This window comes from Terrapene carolina, unplaced genomic scaffold (genome assembly GCF_002925995.2).
Source record: "Terrapene carolina triunguis isolate 2854851 unplaced genomic scaffold, T_m_triunguis-2.0 Scaffold130, whole genome shotgun sequence".
Taxonomy (NCBI): domain Eukaryota; kingdom Metazoa; phylum Chordata; order Testudines; family Emydidae; genus Terrapene; species Terrapene triunguis.
Window position 1 is genome coordinate 6,064,596 of NW_020664481.1, and position 15,676 is coordinate 6,080,271.

Genomic DNA, 15,676 nt, shown 5'->3' on the forward strand with positions numbered 1-15,676 from the left:
TTAGTACAAGATGATAGACAGTTACAAAGTGGCCTCTGGCAAATTTCTATTTCCCACCAATTGTGTCAGCTCCTCATTAGTTAAATGGAAAAAATGGTAGGTGAGCCAGAATTTCCTACACTTTTAATCCAGGAACTGTAAAATGCTGCAATGGAAAGACATGCAAGTTGCAACATATGGTAGTTAACTTACACCCCTGCAGTGACTGTGTTCATTGCAAGGCACTTGGCTGTGTGACACAATTGCAATTTGCCTTCAAAATCTGAAAGCTTCAGCATCTTGCTTCTCATTTCCATTTTATATCGATATTTTCGTGGAAAAATATCCACATTTTGAAACTGTGTTGAGGTAAAGATCAACCTTCATATCAAAAAATGCAAAGCCCACCTTTTTATGAATGCCTGATGCAAAGCCAACAATTCGGGACTTGCAAAAAAGGCCCTGAATTAAAATTAGGAATACTATTTTTTTGAATAGCTCTTTATTTATTATGCCAGCAATCTTTCCCATAGCTCTGCTAGGAAGATCAGCGGCAAAGAGAATGCCATCTGGAGGAATACTATTGAATTGTACATGGGTTTCTCCACTTCAGCAAAGATTAAGCTGGATCCAAAGTCGATTAGGTAAAGAAAGCAAAGTAATTAATAACACCTGGCTCGTATATAATGCTTTTCAATATAAAGAATCCCGTTTACATTATTGGGTGTTGGATCAAGCCCATTGCAATATTCTGATTCAGACAGAGGATTGTACCTTTAAGCTTCAGTGGGGGGAGTAATATATTTATTGTGTTTATCAAGTGTTGACTCAGAAAATAACCCAAGGGTAAGACGTACACCTGCGTCCTTATGGCTTAGTGCATAGAGCACTAGACTAGGACTCAGGAGACCTGGGTTCTGCTACAGGCCTGCTGGGTTACCTTGGGTGGGTCACGTCACGTCTGTGCCTCGGTTTCCCCACCTGTAAAGTGAAAACAACAATACTGAGCTTCTGGGTAAAGTGCTTGGAGAGCCACAGCTGGAAAGTGTGGATGAAAGTTAGGCAGTGTTATCCCTTCCCCCAACAGCAGGTGAGTGAGATTTCAGACCCTAAGGGTTAACTGCTGAACAGCAAACCGCCTCCCATGTTGTTCCACCTGTTTATTTCTGCCATTAATGGGGTAAGCATTCAGCCATGCAGAGGTGAGTGCAAGATACTGACAGGACCAATATGACATCATCCCTTCTGACAGCACAGAGCCTCCGGCATGTGGATTCCTTTCTCCCATTATTTACTCCGGGAAGGAATTCATGGACCGTACATAGAGCACATGATACCTATTTCCCAGTCACTAGGATTTCCTGTGTGTGGGAACATGCCACCTTCAAAGTGGGTCTAATAATAATAATATTGTCATTATTATAATATAGCAGTAGCACTCAAAAGCTCCAATCAGGCTCAGAGTTCTGGATGCTGCACAAATGCATCAGGAAAGTGTCCCTGCCACAAAATCATAGATGGTCTAGTTAAAAAGATGCAACAAGCTAACATCAACAATAGGAAGGGATGAAGCCAGGAGCAAGAAGAGCATGAATTTACATTGTCTGGCTTAGCTGGTTCCTGATCGTTAAAAATATTGAATTCGTTTATATTAGCAACCTTCTCCCCCAGCCCTTGTCAATTTGCAATTTGCCATCAGTATCAAGTGCATTTTGGGGTGGGATTTGAAGGGTAGCGCCGGATGACATTTTCCAAGTTCGCAATAGAAGTTTTTCAAAAAGTTTATTTTCAACCAAAGAAAATGAGGTTTTCTACAAAATTGGCATGCTTTTCAAGTGGCTCTGCTGAAGGTGCAGTGTTATGACCTAGTTCAGAGCGGATTTTCCATTCACAAGAGGCTGCATGAGAAAAACCACAAAGATACTCATGGGAGAAGATGACAGGTGAAGCCAGCATCATTGGCCAAGTGGAATTTGCCTTCAGAGATTGACACACCTGGAGCTGGTAAACTCGGTTAGTTCTAAGCTTCCCAAACACCTTCCAGAGTCAGTCACCTGCTCCAGATCCCAGGAAGAGATACCTGCTTAGCATCAGGGGGTGACTTGCTATCTCAGGACTGGAACATTTGCAAAATCACACTTGAAAAAAACAAAAAGTGTGGGGTTTTTTGGTGAAAAATGCCTAGTCACTGAATCAAAAACATTTTGTGGGATGCTTTTCCAGCACCTGCCACACTTTTGATGATGTAGTCGGGGCTGCATGTTGTGCTGTATAAAACGAGCAAAGGGACAGGACTCCTCTAAACCAATATTTTCTCACGCCCCCTGCAAGGCACTTAGCACCTTTGATTTTGCTCCTATATTTACCTTCACCATGTTCAACAGGTAAATTGAAGAGAATTTCAAGATGCTGTTAATAGGATTCTAAAGGGACTTGGAAGCTGCAGAAAGATTAGGAGAGAAAAACCTCAAAAGAATGCTAAGGTACTAGGTTCCCTTACAGCGTGAAAATTTCCCCAAACCATAGATAAGCTTAGTATCAGTTTGGTACAGGCATATAAACACAGAAACAGCTGGGGAAAAACAATCCAGACAACCAGGATTAGTTGTGAGCTAACAAACCCTTCTAACTACTTCACTCCTCATAAGAAATTCCCTCAGGTTGTGTGCCAGAAAAAAATTCACTAAAGATCAAAACTGGGTTCCTTTTCTAAGTCCACCACTCTCTAATGGAATCATTCGCTATCTACAGAGCATCAAATGATTATAAGAAAGACATTCCTGTCAGTTCTGGGGGAATTTACTCTTCAGCACAGGATAACGTGAGTCTAAAAGTTACTGCACCTTAAAGAGATCAAAGTTCTAAGCTTTCAGGACCGACAGTCGCTATGGAATTGAGAACTGTACAAAACCGTCAAACTTTGGCTAGGTCAATGCACTAGGTGGGAGTTTCACAAAGTTTGCAGGTCTATAAAAGTTCTTTATTCTGTCAAGAGAAAGGAAAGAGTACAGGCAAAAAAAGCACACTCTACAAAACAATCCAGCCCCCTGTAGCCTAGCACAGAGAAATCGAAACAGCTTCGAAACCAACAAGGATCTGTCACAAACCTTTGCTTTTCAATTTATTTTCCCTGAAGTTGGCTGGGGAGGTGCGAAGAATCCGACTACATTCTTGATCTCTGACAAAGGAAGCCAGCACTTCGCCCGCCTCTCAGAATAGTTGAAAGATTTCTCGACTGCTGACAGAGGGAAAGAGAGAGAGAGAGAGAGAGAGAATGCACTATTGATTTCTCCCCACCCTTTTTACGCACCAAGCACAGAACAACACTTCAGATTTGGACTGCTACATATGGCTAATCAAACCTGGTTTGTAAAATAGATTATTTTATTTTTCTGCAAACCAAGCTTGATTTTGTTAAGCATTTTGGGAGGGCTCAAATACTAACCATCCAGCAAGGAGGAGATCTATGAATATCTTGGGAGTGCAGCAAGGAAGGCAAGGTGGAATTCCCTTGCATTTTACTAACTCAGAATTAGAGTTTGCTTCAAGCTGGACATTTCCACATCTGATTAAGTTGCCTGAACGTTTCAGAGGCCCTGATCCTGCATCTCCTTGAGCGAAGTTAAGCACACCTGTAAGTTTTGCAAGCCTGGGACCTGAATTGTGGGAACAGAGTTTGAGGCTGCTGAAGTCTTATTAACTGCTGGGTGTAATTTTGGCCCCAAATTGTGGAAGTTTCACAACATTAGCAGCACTCGCAAGATTTACACTGTTCTCGGCCAAAATCCTGTGAAAACAGTAGTGTTAGTGAAATACTGTCAGCTTTTATATCTGACCCATTGCCAAAGTTATAGAGTCAGGTTTGCAACCAGAGATTATTCTGAAAGAATCCTCTTCTCCCACCAGCAGCACTGTCAAGGTTCAATGAAAGGTCTGGAGTTTGGACCCAAACACATACATCAGATGACAGTGACATCCTTACTGTGTTATAATTTTAGACTAGATTTTAAAAGAGATCTCCAGTGATTAACAGCGGCACTATCCTATTGTGTCACAATTAGAGCTGGTGAAAAACTTGGAATTTCCATTGCATGGGAAATTCCAACATTTTGGAATTTTCTTTCATCCTGAATCAGAATGAAAAGGCAAAAGTTTTCCACACAATGAAATTTCTGAAAAGTTTCATTTCAGAAATATTTAAAATACATAAAAGTGCTTTATTTTATACTTTTAATATTACACAAATTATTATAATATAATATAGTTCATGCAAAAACAAACAAACAGCTTCAAACTTATCGAAAGAAAACAAAGTGTGTTTCATAATTCCTTCACTGTAATCCACCCACATCTCCCTTTAACTAAAGCAATTTACTTTTCTTGGAACTCCCATGGATTTTAATAGCTGCCTATAGTTGCTACTGTTTATCCTAAAACTAAAAGTATGCGTGAAATGGAACACTGTGTCCCACCCTCATCTGAACTTTGGGAAAAAAATCTTGATCCAGATCAAAACTTCATTACTGGGTTTTGGGCCTCTGCGCTCAGTTCTGGATCCAAAGAAAGGTTGGTATGGTATCCCTCTCTACTTGCCTTAAGATCACTGCATGGGAACCTGACAACTTGGACCTTTACTGGCCTTTCCTACACTTAGCGAGAACCCTACAGTTTGGAGTAGATCCCAGAGTTGACACGCTACTTATGCATCCAAGTCAAACTGGAGTTTAAACGCGTGTATCTATTAAGATGCTCTGGGTACCAATCAGCTTTCTTTGCACGCGGTTTATTTCACCTGGCTGGAAATGGGAACTGCCAGCATCTTGATAAAGGGATTGAAAGATTGCCCAGTTTCCCTCTAGTGCCTGCAAGGACCTCCGTGTATCCTCCACTACAATATCTTGCTGTCCGATATTATAGTGATTTGCTGAGCAGTATCACAACAAATCCCTACGCTAGCTGCACCAATGATAGGGGAATGAATAGTTGTGTTTCATCAACAGCAGAGGCAATGCAAGGGGCCGCAGTAAATCAATAGAGCAGCCATTTGTACAGCCATGTCCATTTATGATGCACACCTGGGAACAGATGTTTACACGTCCTCAGCATCTACAATCAGGCTCAGATTTTCAGAAAGTGAGCTCCAATTTAGGCCCCAAATGAAGTGAGTTACTGGGCTGCTCACCTGACCGATAGACAAGCTTTCTGGACTCTCTAGTTGCCTGGCTAGCTGACTGGGCGTATTTCATGTCAGAGATGCAGCAGGAATCTTTCAGTGTTCCCAAAATAAAATATTGCAGAATTTCAGGTCTGGAAAAAAAACCTGAGTTTTTGGCTTTTTTGGATGAAAAGAGTCCAAGAAATGTTCCCTCCCCCAACCCTCCCAGGACAGAAATTCCATTTCCCAGCCAGCTCCAGTAATGAATTAACTCACAAGTGTTGGGAGCGAAGGCATATTTAGGACTGACAGAAGCCTGTTGTAGATTGAAGAGTTGGTTCTGATAACATTTAACAGGGTAAGCATAAGTAGAAGATTGTATGTGTAAGAAACTGCAGAGTAATCCTGCTGAGTGTTGTGCACATGTAAGAAATTGCTAAGCAATCATGTTTGAGAGGACAAGAAAAGATAAAGTAACTAATAAGCTAGAAAAGACCGGTTTGAACTCACACTAAACCTGTACTGACAGAGGAGGAGATTTAATGTGGAAATGAGAGACTAATACATATGTATAAGATAACAAAAAGTTATAAATAAGTTTGTGTAATAAAGGCAGGTTGAAGCTTTATTGTCTCATTGACTGTGATTAGATCGTCCTGATAAGCTTCCCGCTTGTGAGTAACTGATCACTACTCTGAGTGTTTTGCCTTAATAAATATTCGTTAGACCCAGCTGCTGAGTAAGTGACTCTCAATCCAACAGGGTGAAATCTTGTCCTCAATGAAATAAAATTGCAAAAATTCCATTGACTTCTATAAAGCCAGGTTTCTATCCCTAATGCTTAGAATCAGATTTCTCTGGCACAAATGCCCTGCCACTGATGGACCCTGGAACGGAGTTTTAACACATCACTAATTTCTCTTCACTTCAAGCAATCCTAGGGACAAATTGTCAGCGTGATGCACAGTCAACTGAAGACTAGATTCTTGTTATGATTAATAACGTGCTGTATCTAGTTCACTCCATAGTGGGCTGCGCATGTATAATCTCCACTAGGATTTGCATCACCATTGCTAATAGTGTGGTTGTGTCCCTTTCAATGGCTAGCACATGAACAGAAATCAACATACATTGCCGAGGGAAGTTGTGGAACCTCCATCATTGGAGATATTTAAGAGCAGGTTAGACGAACACCTGTCAGGAATGGTCTAGATAATATTTAGTCCTGCCATGAGTGCAGGAGACTAGGTGATCTCTCGAGGTCCCTTCCAGTCCTACGATTCTATGATTCCATGTTGTAACACAACCAGATCTGAAAAAGATAAACCAACATGGCTTCTGTGAAGAAGAAATTGTGCCGCTCCAATCTTCTCTGTTCTGGTGCTGTGTGGCAGGCCAACCCATACAACTAAGAGTCTGAGTCAAAGCCCACCAAAATAAACAAAGACTCCCAATGGCTTCAAGAGACTCTGGACCAGGCCCCAACTAGTTACACACCAAGTGGTTTCAAATGCCCAAAGCAAACTGAAATCGAGAAAATTGCATAGATAGGCCAGATGGGATCATTATTAGGGTTGCCAATTTTGGTTGGATGTATTCCTGGAGGTTTAAATTACATGACATAATCTTTAATTAAAGATTAATCTTTAATTCCTGAGATTCTAGGACAATCTTGGAGGGTTGGCAATCCTAATCGTTATGAACTCCTAATCTGATCTCCTGCAATTATACTCTCTTAAATAGACTTCAGTTCTAGTAATGTTATGTAAAACATTCAGAGAAGTGTGATTTTTAAGTTGACAGTTCTGTTAGAACATCCATAGGGCTCTTCCTTCCTCTCCCTAAATACAAATACAATCCCATATTGTTAACTGTATCAGCCCTACTCCACATGAAGACAAAATTCAAAATTAGAAGTTTTCCCATTGCAAAATCGATTTATCAAAACAGAAATTTTCCACAGGAAGGAGGCCCATCAGGCCCCATGGAAACTCAGTCGTGGGGAGAGACCATGATGTATGATGGGAGATGTAGTATGGAGAGCAAGGACCCTATGGGAGAATGGGGCATTGCAGCATCTCTGATGGATGTAGAGATTAACATCAAAGCATTTTTCTATTTCCAAATTGACATTTTCTGGAACGTCTCATTCTGAAAAAAACCCTGCACATATTGATATCACATCTGAATTCAGGATGAAAACAAAATGTAGCAATATTAGAATTACCCATCAGATGGAAATTCCATTTTTCTATCAGTCCTAATGTGGAGTCTTCTTACATTTTGGGCTTAACAACTGAGTCAAGGTAAAAAAAAATTAATTGGACTCTACCCATCCTCCATACTGCACCAATTTCACTGTAAAAGATGATCTCCAGAAGTTGGTTTAGATCTCTGCCTCCTATAGGATTTTAAAGCTCTGACACCTGTTGGAAAACAAGCCTGTGTCCAACTGGCACAACAGTTACAGACCAATATTTCTTTGGTTTATCTATTTTTTTAATTATTTGTATTACAAGTCTATAGAATATCAGTTTTATGAGACATTACACCATTAGAGGGAGGCGTGTTGTGCATTGAAGAAAGTGATGGAAGAGGAACTCTCTAATCAAATATGAAAACACTGACAAATCAGCATCTAAACAGATTTTATTTAAAAAAGACACTTTCAGCTACAGTAGTTTTAAAAATATAGTTTAAAAAGACATTTTCAAACATTTAAATGTTGGAAACCTCTTAGATGCTTCAAAAATAAAAGTTATTTCCCTTGAGTATGTCAACTTCCATCTGGAAAAGGGGTCTCTTTCCTGTTTATAAGGAAACGTAACTCACTGGGGCATTCTTTCCTTTATTTCTTGATGTGGTCACCAGCACCATGTACTGCATCATCTGGAACGTGTACAGCTTTCAGATAAGGCGTTTTTAGTTGACTCTTGGTGCCGGGCAGTCTCCTGAGCTCAGATATTCTGCTCAGGGTCATCACACAGAATGGTAGGTTTTTTTAAGCAAAAACAACAAGCTTCTCCTCACTTACCGGTTCCTGGAGATCAAACAAACTCAGTTCAATTCTTACTTAACTTGCGACTTGACCTCAGGTCCTTGTAGGTGAAAGGACCATGTGCGCTAAGGACCCAATCCTGAGTGTGACCGAGCACCTCCATTGACTCTAAGGCCTGGTCTACACTGGGGGACGAAATCGATCTAAAATACGCAACTTCAGCTACGAGAATAGCGTAGCTGAAGTCAACGTATCTTAGATCAACTTAGATTGACTTACTTCACGTCCTCGCGGCGTGGGATCGACGGCCGCTGTTCCCCCGTCGACTCCGCTTCCGCCTCTCACCCTGGTGGAGTTCCGGAGTCGACGGCAGAGCATTCGGGGATCGATGTATTGCGTCTAGACGAGACACGATACATTGATCCCCGGTAGATCGATCACTACCCGCCGATCCGGTGGGTAGTGTAGACATAACCTAAAAGGAGTTGTGGGTGGTCATCATCTCTCAGGATTAGGCACTGAGCCACGAATACCTCAGTCCTGTCTGAGCCAAAGAGACCTTCCCCATCAGATTCCAATTACTTAAGACAAGTCAAAATGTCAGGCTACATTTCAGGCCTAGTCTCTTAGGAAGAGAGACCAGGTTTGGTCCGTCCCCTAATTTTAGCAGACTCATGTAACTGATCACTCCATCCTTTAGTAGCTGAAGCATCCCGCCTCTTGGATCAGTGATGAGGAGAGGATTCTTCACTTATTCAATGGCTTCCATGACCTCCAGAACAAGCGTTCGCGGTCCCGTCATGATGAGGCTGCTGATGGTCGGATAGTCCAAATGCAGAACGTACATTCCGTTCACAGAGAAAACAAACTGACACACCTGCAGTGGAGAGAGAGGAATGTTTTACAGTCATGTGACTGCACTGCCACTGCACCTGCTCAGAAGAGTGAGACTTTGTGATGAAGATATCTCTTACCAAATCCTACAACCGGAAAGCATTGTATACACTTTATAAATTGCACTAATAGTGACTAGATTCTTAATGGTAACCCAAGGGATTTATATTGGGAGCAAATGGTGAATGCAAAGCCCCCTTTATGAGCAGGTGATGTACATGTAAAAAGCTGACAGTGAGACAATATTAATATTTGCTATTTTTTTTAAATAATGAGAATAGAGGAAAGGGTCAGATGAAATGAGCTCTTGAGCAAATGGAGCAAATTCACCTGCACCTGTTCCCTTCCAATCCTGCCTGAAGCATATGAGCAAGTCTAACTGTTTCTGTCTCTGGAGAATCTTATTACTTCAAATATCCCAGCAAGTGACTTGAAGGATAAACAAGACCTGTACAAAAATTGCTCCTCGACTGCTGGGGGGTTTATGAATTTCCTCTTTCCTTTACTCTTAGAAATTGATCTTCAACCAGAGCACACAGCCCATTTATTCTTGGTTTGTTGGTCTAAAATGGTTTTCAGAAGCTCAGCTCATTGCATATGAGCTGGATTCAGCAGAGCGATTACAAGATGAATGGCGGCAAACTCTTCTCCCTGTCCCCAAAGGGAATGATTTATCACTGCAGAGTCATTCTGCAGCTTTCACATGCAAAGAAAAAGAATTCCACCTACCAAAAAAGAAAGTTGTAAGACAGAACACACTTATTATCCCAGGAGCTTTAATACTGGGTGTTTCACAGCAGTGCGCTGCTCTTTCCCTGCATTAAATAATTTATATGCAGCATATTATCAATTAGAGCTGATTGGGAATTTTCCACTGAAAAGTTTTTTTGGATATTTGTTTTTTGTTTTGTTTTATTGACAGAAAACGTCTCCACAAAATCAAAGTCCCACAGGAAAAAGTTGAATATTTTTTGACAAAATTGAAAATTTTTCATCAAGAAAATTGAAACAATTTTCAGGTTGACCCAAATCTAAACATTCTGCTTTCTTGACCTGAATCAAAATGTTTTGGTTTGGGTCAATTCAACATTAGCTTGTGTCTGTCTGAGTTGCTGCAACGCCTCATGGGAGTTTTAGTTCAGGCATCACATGCCCCCATCCTTGTCTGAGGGCTGGATTCCAGGCTGGACTAAATCCTCCATGATGTACCACAATTCCCCCCTCCCCAGTTGAACTGTCACAATGCATCATGGGAGCTGTAGTCCATCTGGGGAGTCTGGCCCATAGCAGAGAACGAGGGCATGAGGCATCTGAACTACAAATCTCATGAAGCATTGCAGCAGCTCAGGTGGGTGCAGTTCTGTGTAAAACCAAACCACAAGAACAAAAACATTTCCAAATAGAAGTTTTTCTGAACTTCCCATCCCATGGATGGTGTCAATATTTTGACTTTTCATCCTGACTGAGGACAAAGATAAATGTTGAAATCCCAGTTACAGAAGGGAAAGAACAGGTAGTTTTCTAGTGAATACCTAACACGCTGGCAGTGTGTGTGTCACATCTCCCTCGGCAGCTGGTGTGCTAGAGGATAACAGCCTATTAATGCTATCAGCTAATGAATTACTCCTTTAGTTGAAATAGTAGAGGTCTGTGTTGCAGGTCCTGGGTTTGAGCCCTGTTGACAAGCCACATATGGGGAGAATCATTACAAATAGGATGCTGATGAAATTGAAGATGACGACATTGACTAGAGGCAGATCCAGCCAAGGGCAGGCCCTGTGCAAACCTCCCTCACACGGCAGTGACAAAGCACAATTGTGTCCTGCAGCATCTCTGCTGTGTTGTTCTAGGTCTCTCCTGAACAGCGCACAATAGCCATAGCATTCAAAATTCTTCTCCGAAATAAACTCATCGGGCGACCTACAAGCCCAGAGTCAGTGTCAAGCTCTCACAGCGTAGTAGACTCATAGACTTTAAGGTCAGAAGGGACCATTATGGTCATCTAGTCTGACCTCCTGCATGATGCAGGCCACATAAGCTGACCCACCCACTTTCCCTTAACTCAGCTGTTGAAGTCTCCAGATCGCGATTTAAAGACTTCAAGTCGCAGAGAATCCTCCAGCTTGCGACCCCTGCCCTATGCTGCGGAGGAAGGCGAAAAACCTCCAGGGCCTCTGCCAATCTACCCTGGAGGAAAATTCCTTCCTGACCCCAAATATGGCGATCAGTAGAACCCCGAGCATATAGGCAAGATTCTCCAGCCGGACCCTCATTTTACCAGCGATGGCACGTTATTGCCTAATTGACTAAAATCACGTTATCCCCTCAAACCATTCCCTCCATAAACTTATCTAGCCTAATCTTGAAGCCGGACAGGTCTTTTGCCCCCACCGTTTCCCTCGGAAGGCTGTTCCAAAATTTCACCCCTCTGATGGTTAGAAACCTTCGTCTAATTTCAAGCCTAAACTTCCCCACGGCCAGTTTATATCCATTTGTTCTCGTGTCCACATTAGTACTGAGCTGGAATAATTCCTCTCCCTCCCTGGTATTTATCCCTCTGATATATTTAAAGAGAGCAATCATAGTATGTGACACAGGTATTTGTTGACACCGGTCTGTAGAGGTAATGCAATGTAGTGGGCCATGCAATGTTTCCCTTTACACTGGCTCTCCCCCCCATGCCGAGGTTTAGATCAGAGCAGCCACAGCCGGGTCTTCATAAGCCCTTGAAAAGAGCCAGGCCCCAGCCACCTTAACACGCAGAGGTCCCATTGCTAGCAAGGAGGCGCATGCTTTGCAATCCTCACTCCAAGCGTCGCAGGGACTGCTACAGCTTTGAACCATAGTACTGAGCGATGACTGAATTCGCCCCCACTGCAGTCAGTGGATTAATGCCGGGGATGAATTTGGCCCAACACGTTTGATCAGCGTACAAGTGATATCACATGCTACACAAGGAAGATCCAGATTATACAGTACCTTCATGCCTGCTGCAGCAGCCGGTCCTCCTGGGTCCACAGCCTGGATATGGCAGGGTCTCCCCCCACGGACCACGAACCCCCAGCCCACAGCATCCCCCACAATCTGGAAGCAGAACAGAAGGACTGTAAGGGCCTCACAGAGATTTTCTTGCCTGCATGTAGATGACCACGCAAAGGAGTTCTGCTGAACTGAAGTGGTCAGTGTTTAGCCTTGCCCCATTATCACTGCAACTAGTGAATGCCCCATATATTCTACAGTGAGATAAACTCTAGAATGGGCCAGCCAGCTTCAGAAAACGTGTGCACACATCTCTGGTTAGGGCACTTGATTGGGATGTAGAAGACCCAGGTTTGACTCCCCATTCTGCAGCAGATCTTGAACTCAGTATTCTCCCTCCCAAGTGAGCTTCCTAACCACGAGGCCACAGGTTGTTCTGTGGGGGGTTGCTCCAGTCTCTCCTCTTGAAGCTGTTCCACTGAGTATAAATACTTAAATATTCATTGAGCCAAAGAGAAAGAATAACTCTTGAACCTGGTGATGAAGGCAATTGTGACCACTTCTGTTCAAGGACAAGTGTATATAGTGTAAATAAAACAAGTTACAGTAAGAATATATCCAGGCTCTGTGTTGCTGATTCCCCCTCTAACAGGAAACCAACCTGCTAGGAACCCTGACATCTTCTGCCACTCATCAGAGAAGCAACAATATATTTCTGGGCCATACACCAAATGAGACTCAAACCCACAAGGTTTACCTGAGATTGTCTCCAAAGTTACTTTCTAACTAGTATTCCATGCTGTCAAGAGTACAAGGATCACGCATAGACAATGCAAGATTTAAAGCAAGTCACATGCAAAGAACATACCAAGAGACACTGCTGCACCATGCACAACGCTTGCACTTTTGCTGGCAAGGGAAGTCACATGCAGAACAAAAACATCCTTTTGCCCCACTTTCGCCACCCCAATCCCAGCTTGTCCGAGAAGCATGCTGTAATGGTCAACACATACAAAGGAACCCACAAAGGGCATCACATGTTACAAAACAGCAACAGCAGCAGCACAGCTAAGGAGAGGAAGTGAGCCGTGCAAAAGGACCAAAGCAGCAGCTGAAAGGCCCAGCTTGACAGAGTTGAAAGTCAGGGCAAGGCTGGTATTGAGAACGAATGGCATGTCCTTAAACACAGCACTCAGAAAGAGGCCAAACAGGAAGTCAATTTTTTGGCACTCACTTTAGGCCAGATCCACTGCTCTCCTACAGCCCCCGTGTGCCATTCTGGTGGGGCAAGTGGGCCATAAAACATTTTTAACTGGCTACTTGGAGATTCCCCTGATATAAAGTGAATCTCTCAGTGTCCAGTGGAGCTGGACTGAAGGATCTGGCTCATGGATTGGAGATGCGTTCTATTCCATTCCTGTGCAAGGGAGCGAAGAAGGAAGAGTGGGAGATGTATGCAAATTATCATTTGGAGGGGAAAAAAGATAGATAGATCTTCAGGGCAGGGATTGTCTCTCACTATGTGCGCATACAGTGCCTTGCACAATGGGGCCTTGATCTGTTGAAGCCACTAGATTCAAAAGTAATACAAATAATAATAAAAAACCCCCAACAACTATGGTTTCCTAAGTCATCCTGGAGTCCGAACCAGGAGCTTGACGCCTGAACATTCCTAGTGTTCAGAATGGTTTCCTATTCCCTTTTGAACCCACAGAGTATCTTAAACTTAGAGATGCCTTCAGCTATCTGTAAGTAGATCATAGGAACCAGGTGCACACAGAGTGGCATGGAAAGGCAATCAACCTGTGACAGGAAAGGAAAATGAATGTCTTAATGTCTTTGACAAGCGAGGCTGCTGTTGTACAATGGAGTTTTCTCCTTAAAAGGACTTTTCTCCTTTCTCCACCCTGACACATATACAAAACGTCAGCAAGTGGCAGCAACCTGGAGACAGGCACTGCCCGTTCAAAACACAAGAATATCCCAAGGCACCGGCTCACAAATCTCATGTGAGTCGAGCAAAGAAAAAGGGTCCTGATGACGTGAGAGTCAGTCACGGTTGAAACACACAAGAGTGAAAAACGAGAGCACCTAGAAAGCTAACAGAGCAGCCAGGGAGGGTTTAGCATTACTGCTAATGTTACAGCGTTCTGACTGGTCACTTACGGTTAGTGTCTTCTTGATGTATGGAGCCCCGGGGGACAGGAGCTCCTCATTGGTGACAGGCTTCTTTAGCACTAGAGCCAAAGGTGACAGATCCGATTATAATCACATGTGTAAAGGTTAAATACAATATAATGCATAACAAGGAAGACTGGGAAGTACCAGCCTGGAGAATGGACGCACAAACCATTCAAAGTTTTTCTGTGCAAAAAGCATTCTACGAGAACAGAGCAGGTCTGGGACAAATTCAAAGACATCTTCCTTATCTGTATCGCCTCTATACAAGTATTAGAACTGGCAGGGAAAGTTTCCACTGAAACGTCCCTCTACTTCCCACAACAAAAGAGCGGGGGAGGGCAGTTTAAAACAAGAAAAACAAAGTTTTAAGTTTTTGAAAATGGAAATTAAGATTCTGTTTTCCAAGGAGAACCTGAAATACTTTGATCAACACAAAACAATTTGTTTTCTTCAAAAAAAGTGTGTAGAAATTAATCATGTTGCAATGTGCTCTAATGTACACACGTATTTACAGAGCCCAGCATTAAAGGGCCCTTCTCCTTAGAAAGACCAAAACACCACCACAAATCTGCAGCTTCTAAGCATGCTGTTTTGGAGATGTAATGAACCCCTTCAAAAAGACAGCCCGCCTCAGAAAACTGTTCTCAAAAGTGGTGTACAAGTAAACATGCTCAAGGGATCATAACTTTAAAACCTTTCTGATATAATAGTGTTTGTTTTTAAACAGAAAGGGTCTGCCCTGAGAGGAGAGGAGGCATACAACATTTCCAGAAAAAAATGCTTTCATTGCAATGAGAGGCGGTGTATAAAAATGTGGCATACAGCAAGAAGCTGGCTTCAACCTTAATTATGGAATGGCAAAGTTAAGGCCTTTCTGGTGCCAAGCCAAGATCACACTGCCATCTGCCCCCTGCACTAGAACAGGAATTGAGCTACTGCATGCAAGATGAACTTCCTTAGCATTGTTCATGCAATTCTGCCCTTTCCTTTTAGGCCTGTTGAAATTAGCCTTATCACTAGTCTCAAGTCTAATGTCATCTCTTCAGCCCTTCTGATCATTAGGTAAGTGACACTGAAATGTGAGACCTCACCTGATTTGGGGTTGCATTCAGCTGCTGGCAGGAATCCCAGGCTGGGCGTAGGAGTGAAATAGGGGTTGGAACTTCCGGCAAGAGAGGTGACGCTGCTCCTCCGAACTGCTGAGACTATTTTGATCTCCTTGTTGGGCTGGACTGAAAGACACAGATACAACTCCTCCGAGATCTTGGCTAGAGGTGAGCAGACTGGTTTGGCTAGAGTTTGGCCTGCTTTTTCAGCCCAGGTTTGACAGTCAGAGAAGCAGTTCTCCTCCCCCTCAATGCACTCACGTCCACATGCCCTCAGCCAAGGAATTCAGTCCTTACAAATTACCCAGCCCACTTTTGCAGACTCAGGAGGTCTGAGTGATTTAGGAAACTCTAAACCTTCAGAGGATCTCCCTTCACTAGTCT

The 15,676-nt window shown here is 42.8% G+C and overlaps 2 protein-coding genes across 4 annotated transcripts in view; both read right to left on the reverse strand.

Moving 5' to 3' along the window:
* The window catches only part of COL20A1 (collagen type XX alpha 1 chain), a 99,385-nt gene extending 96,186 nt beyond the window's left edge, over nucleotides 1-3,199 (reverse strand). For all 3 annotated transcript variants that reach the window (XM_026652796.2, XM_026652797.2, XM_024219197.3), the window contains exons 1-2: nucleotides 3,087-3,199; nucleotides 920-960 (exon numbers count right to left, since the gene is read on the reverse strand). The gene's annotated coding sequence lies outside the window, so the exon portion shown is untranslated. The remainder of the gene's footprint in view (nucleotides 1-919; nucleotides 961-3,086) is intronic.
* A 5,409-nt stretch (nucleotides 3,200-8,608) lies between these two features.
* LOC112120213 (DEP domain-containing mTOR-interacting protein-like) overlaps nucleotides 8,609-15,676 on the reverse strand; it is a 35,639-nt gene continuing 28,571 nt past the window's right edge. Inside the window, exons 6-9 of the mRNA XM_024219206.1 lie at nucleotides 15,278-15,418; nucleotides 14,172-14,242; nucleotides 12,006-12,110; nucleotides 8,609-9,009 (exon numbers count right to left, since the gene is read on the reverse strand). Of these exons, the coding sequence (XP_024074974.1) occupies nucleotides 8,884-9,009; nucleotides 12,006-12,110; nucleotides 14,172-14,242; nucleotides 15,278-15,418 (443 nt within the window). The 3' untranslated portion in view covers nucleotides 8,609-8,883. The remainder of the gene's footprint in view (nucleotides 9,010-12,005; nucleotides 12,111-14,171; nucleotides 14,243-15,277; nucleotides 15,419-15,676) is intronic.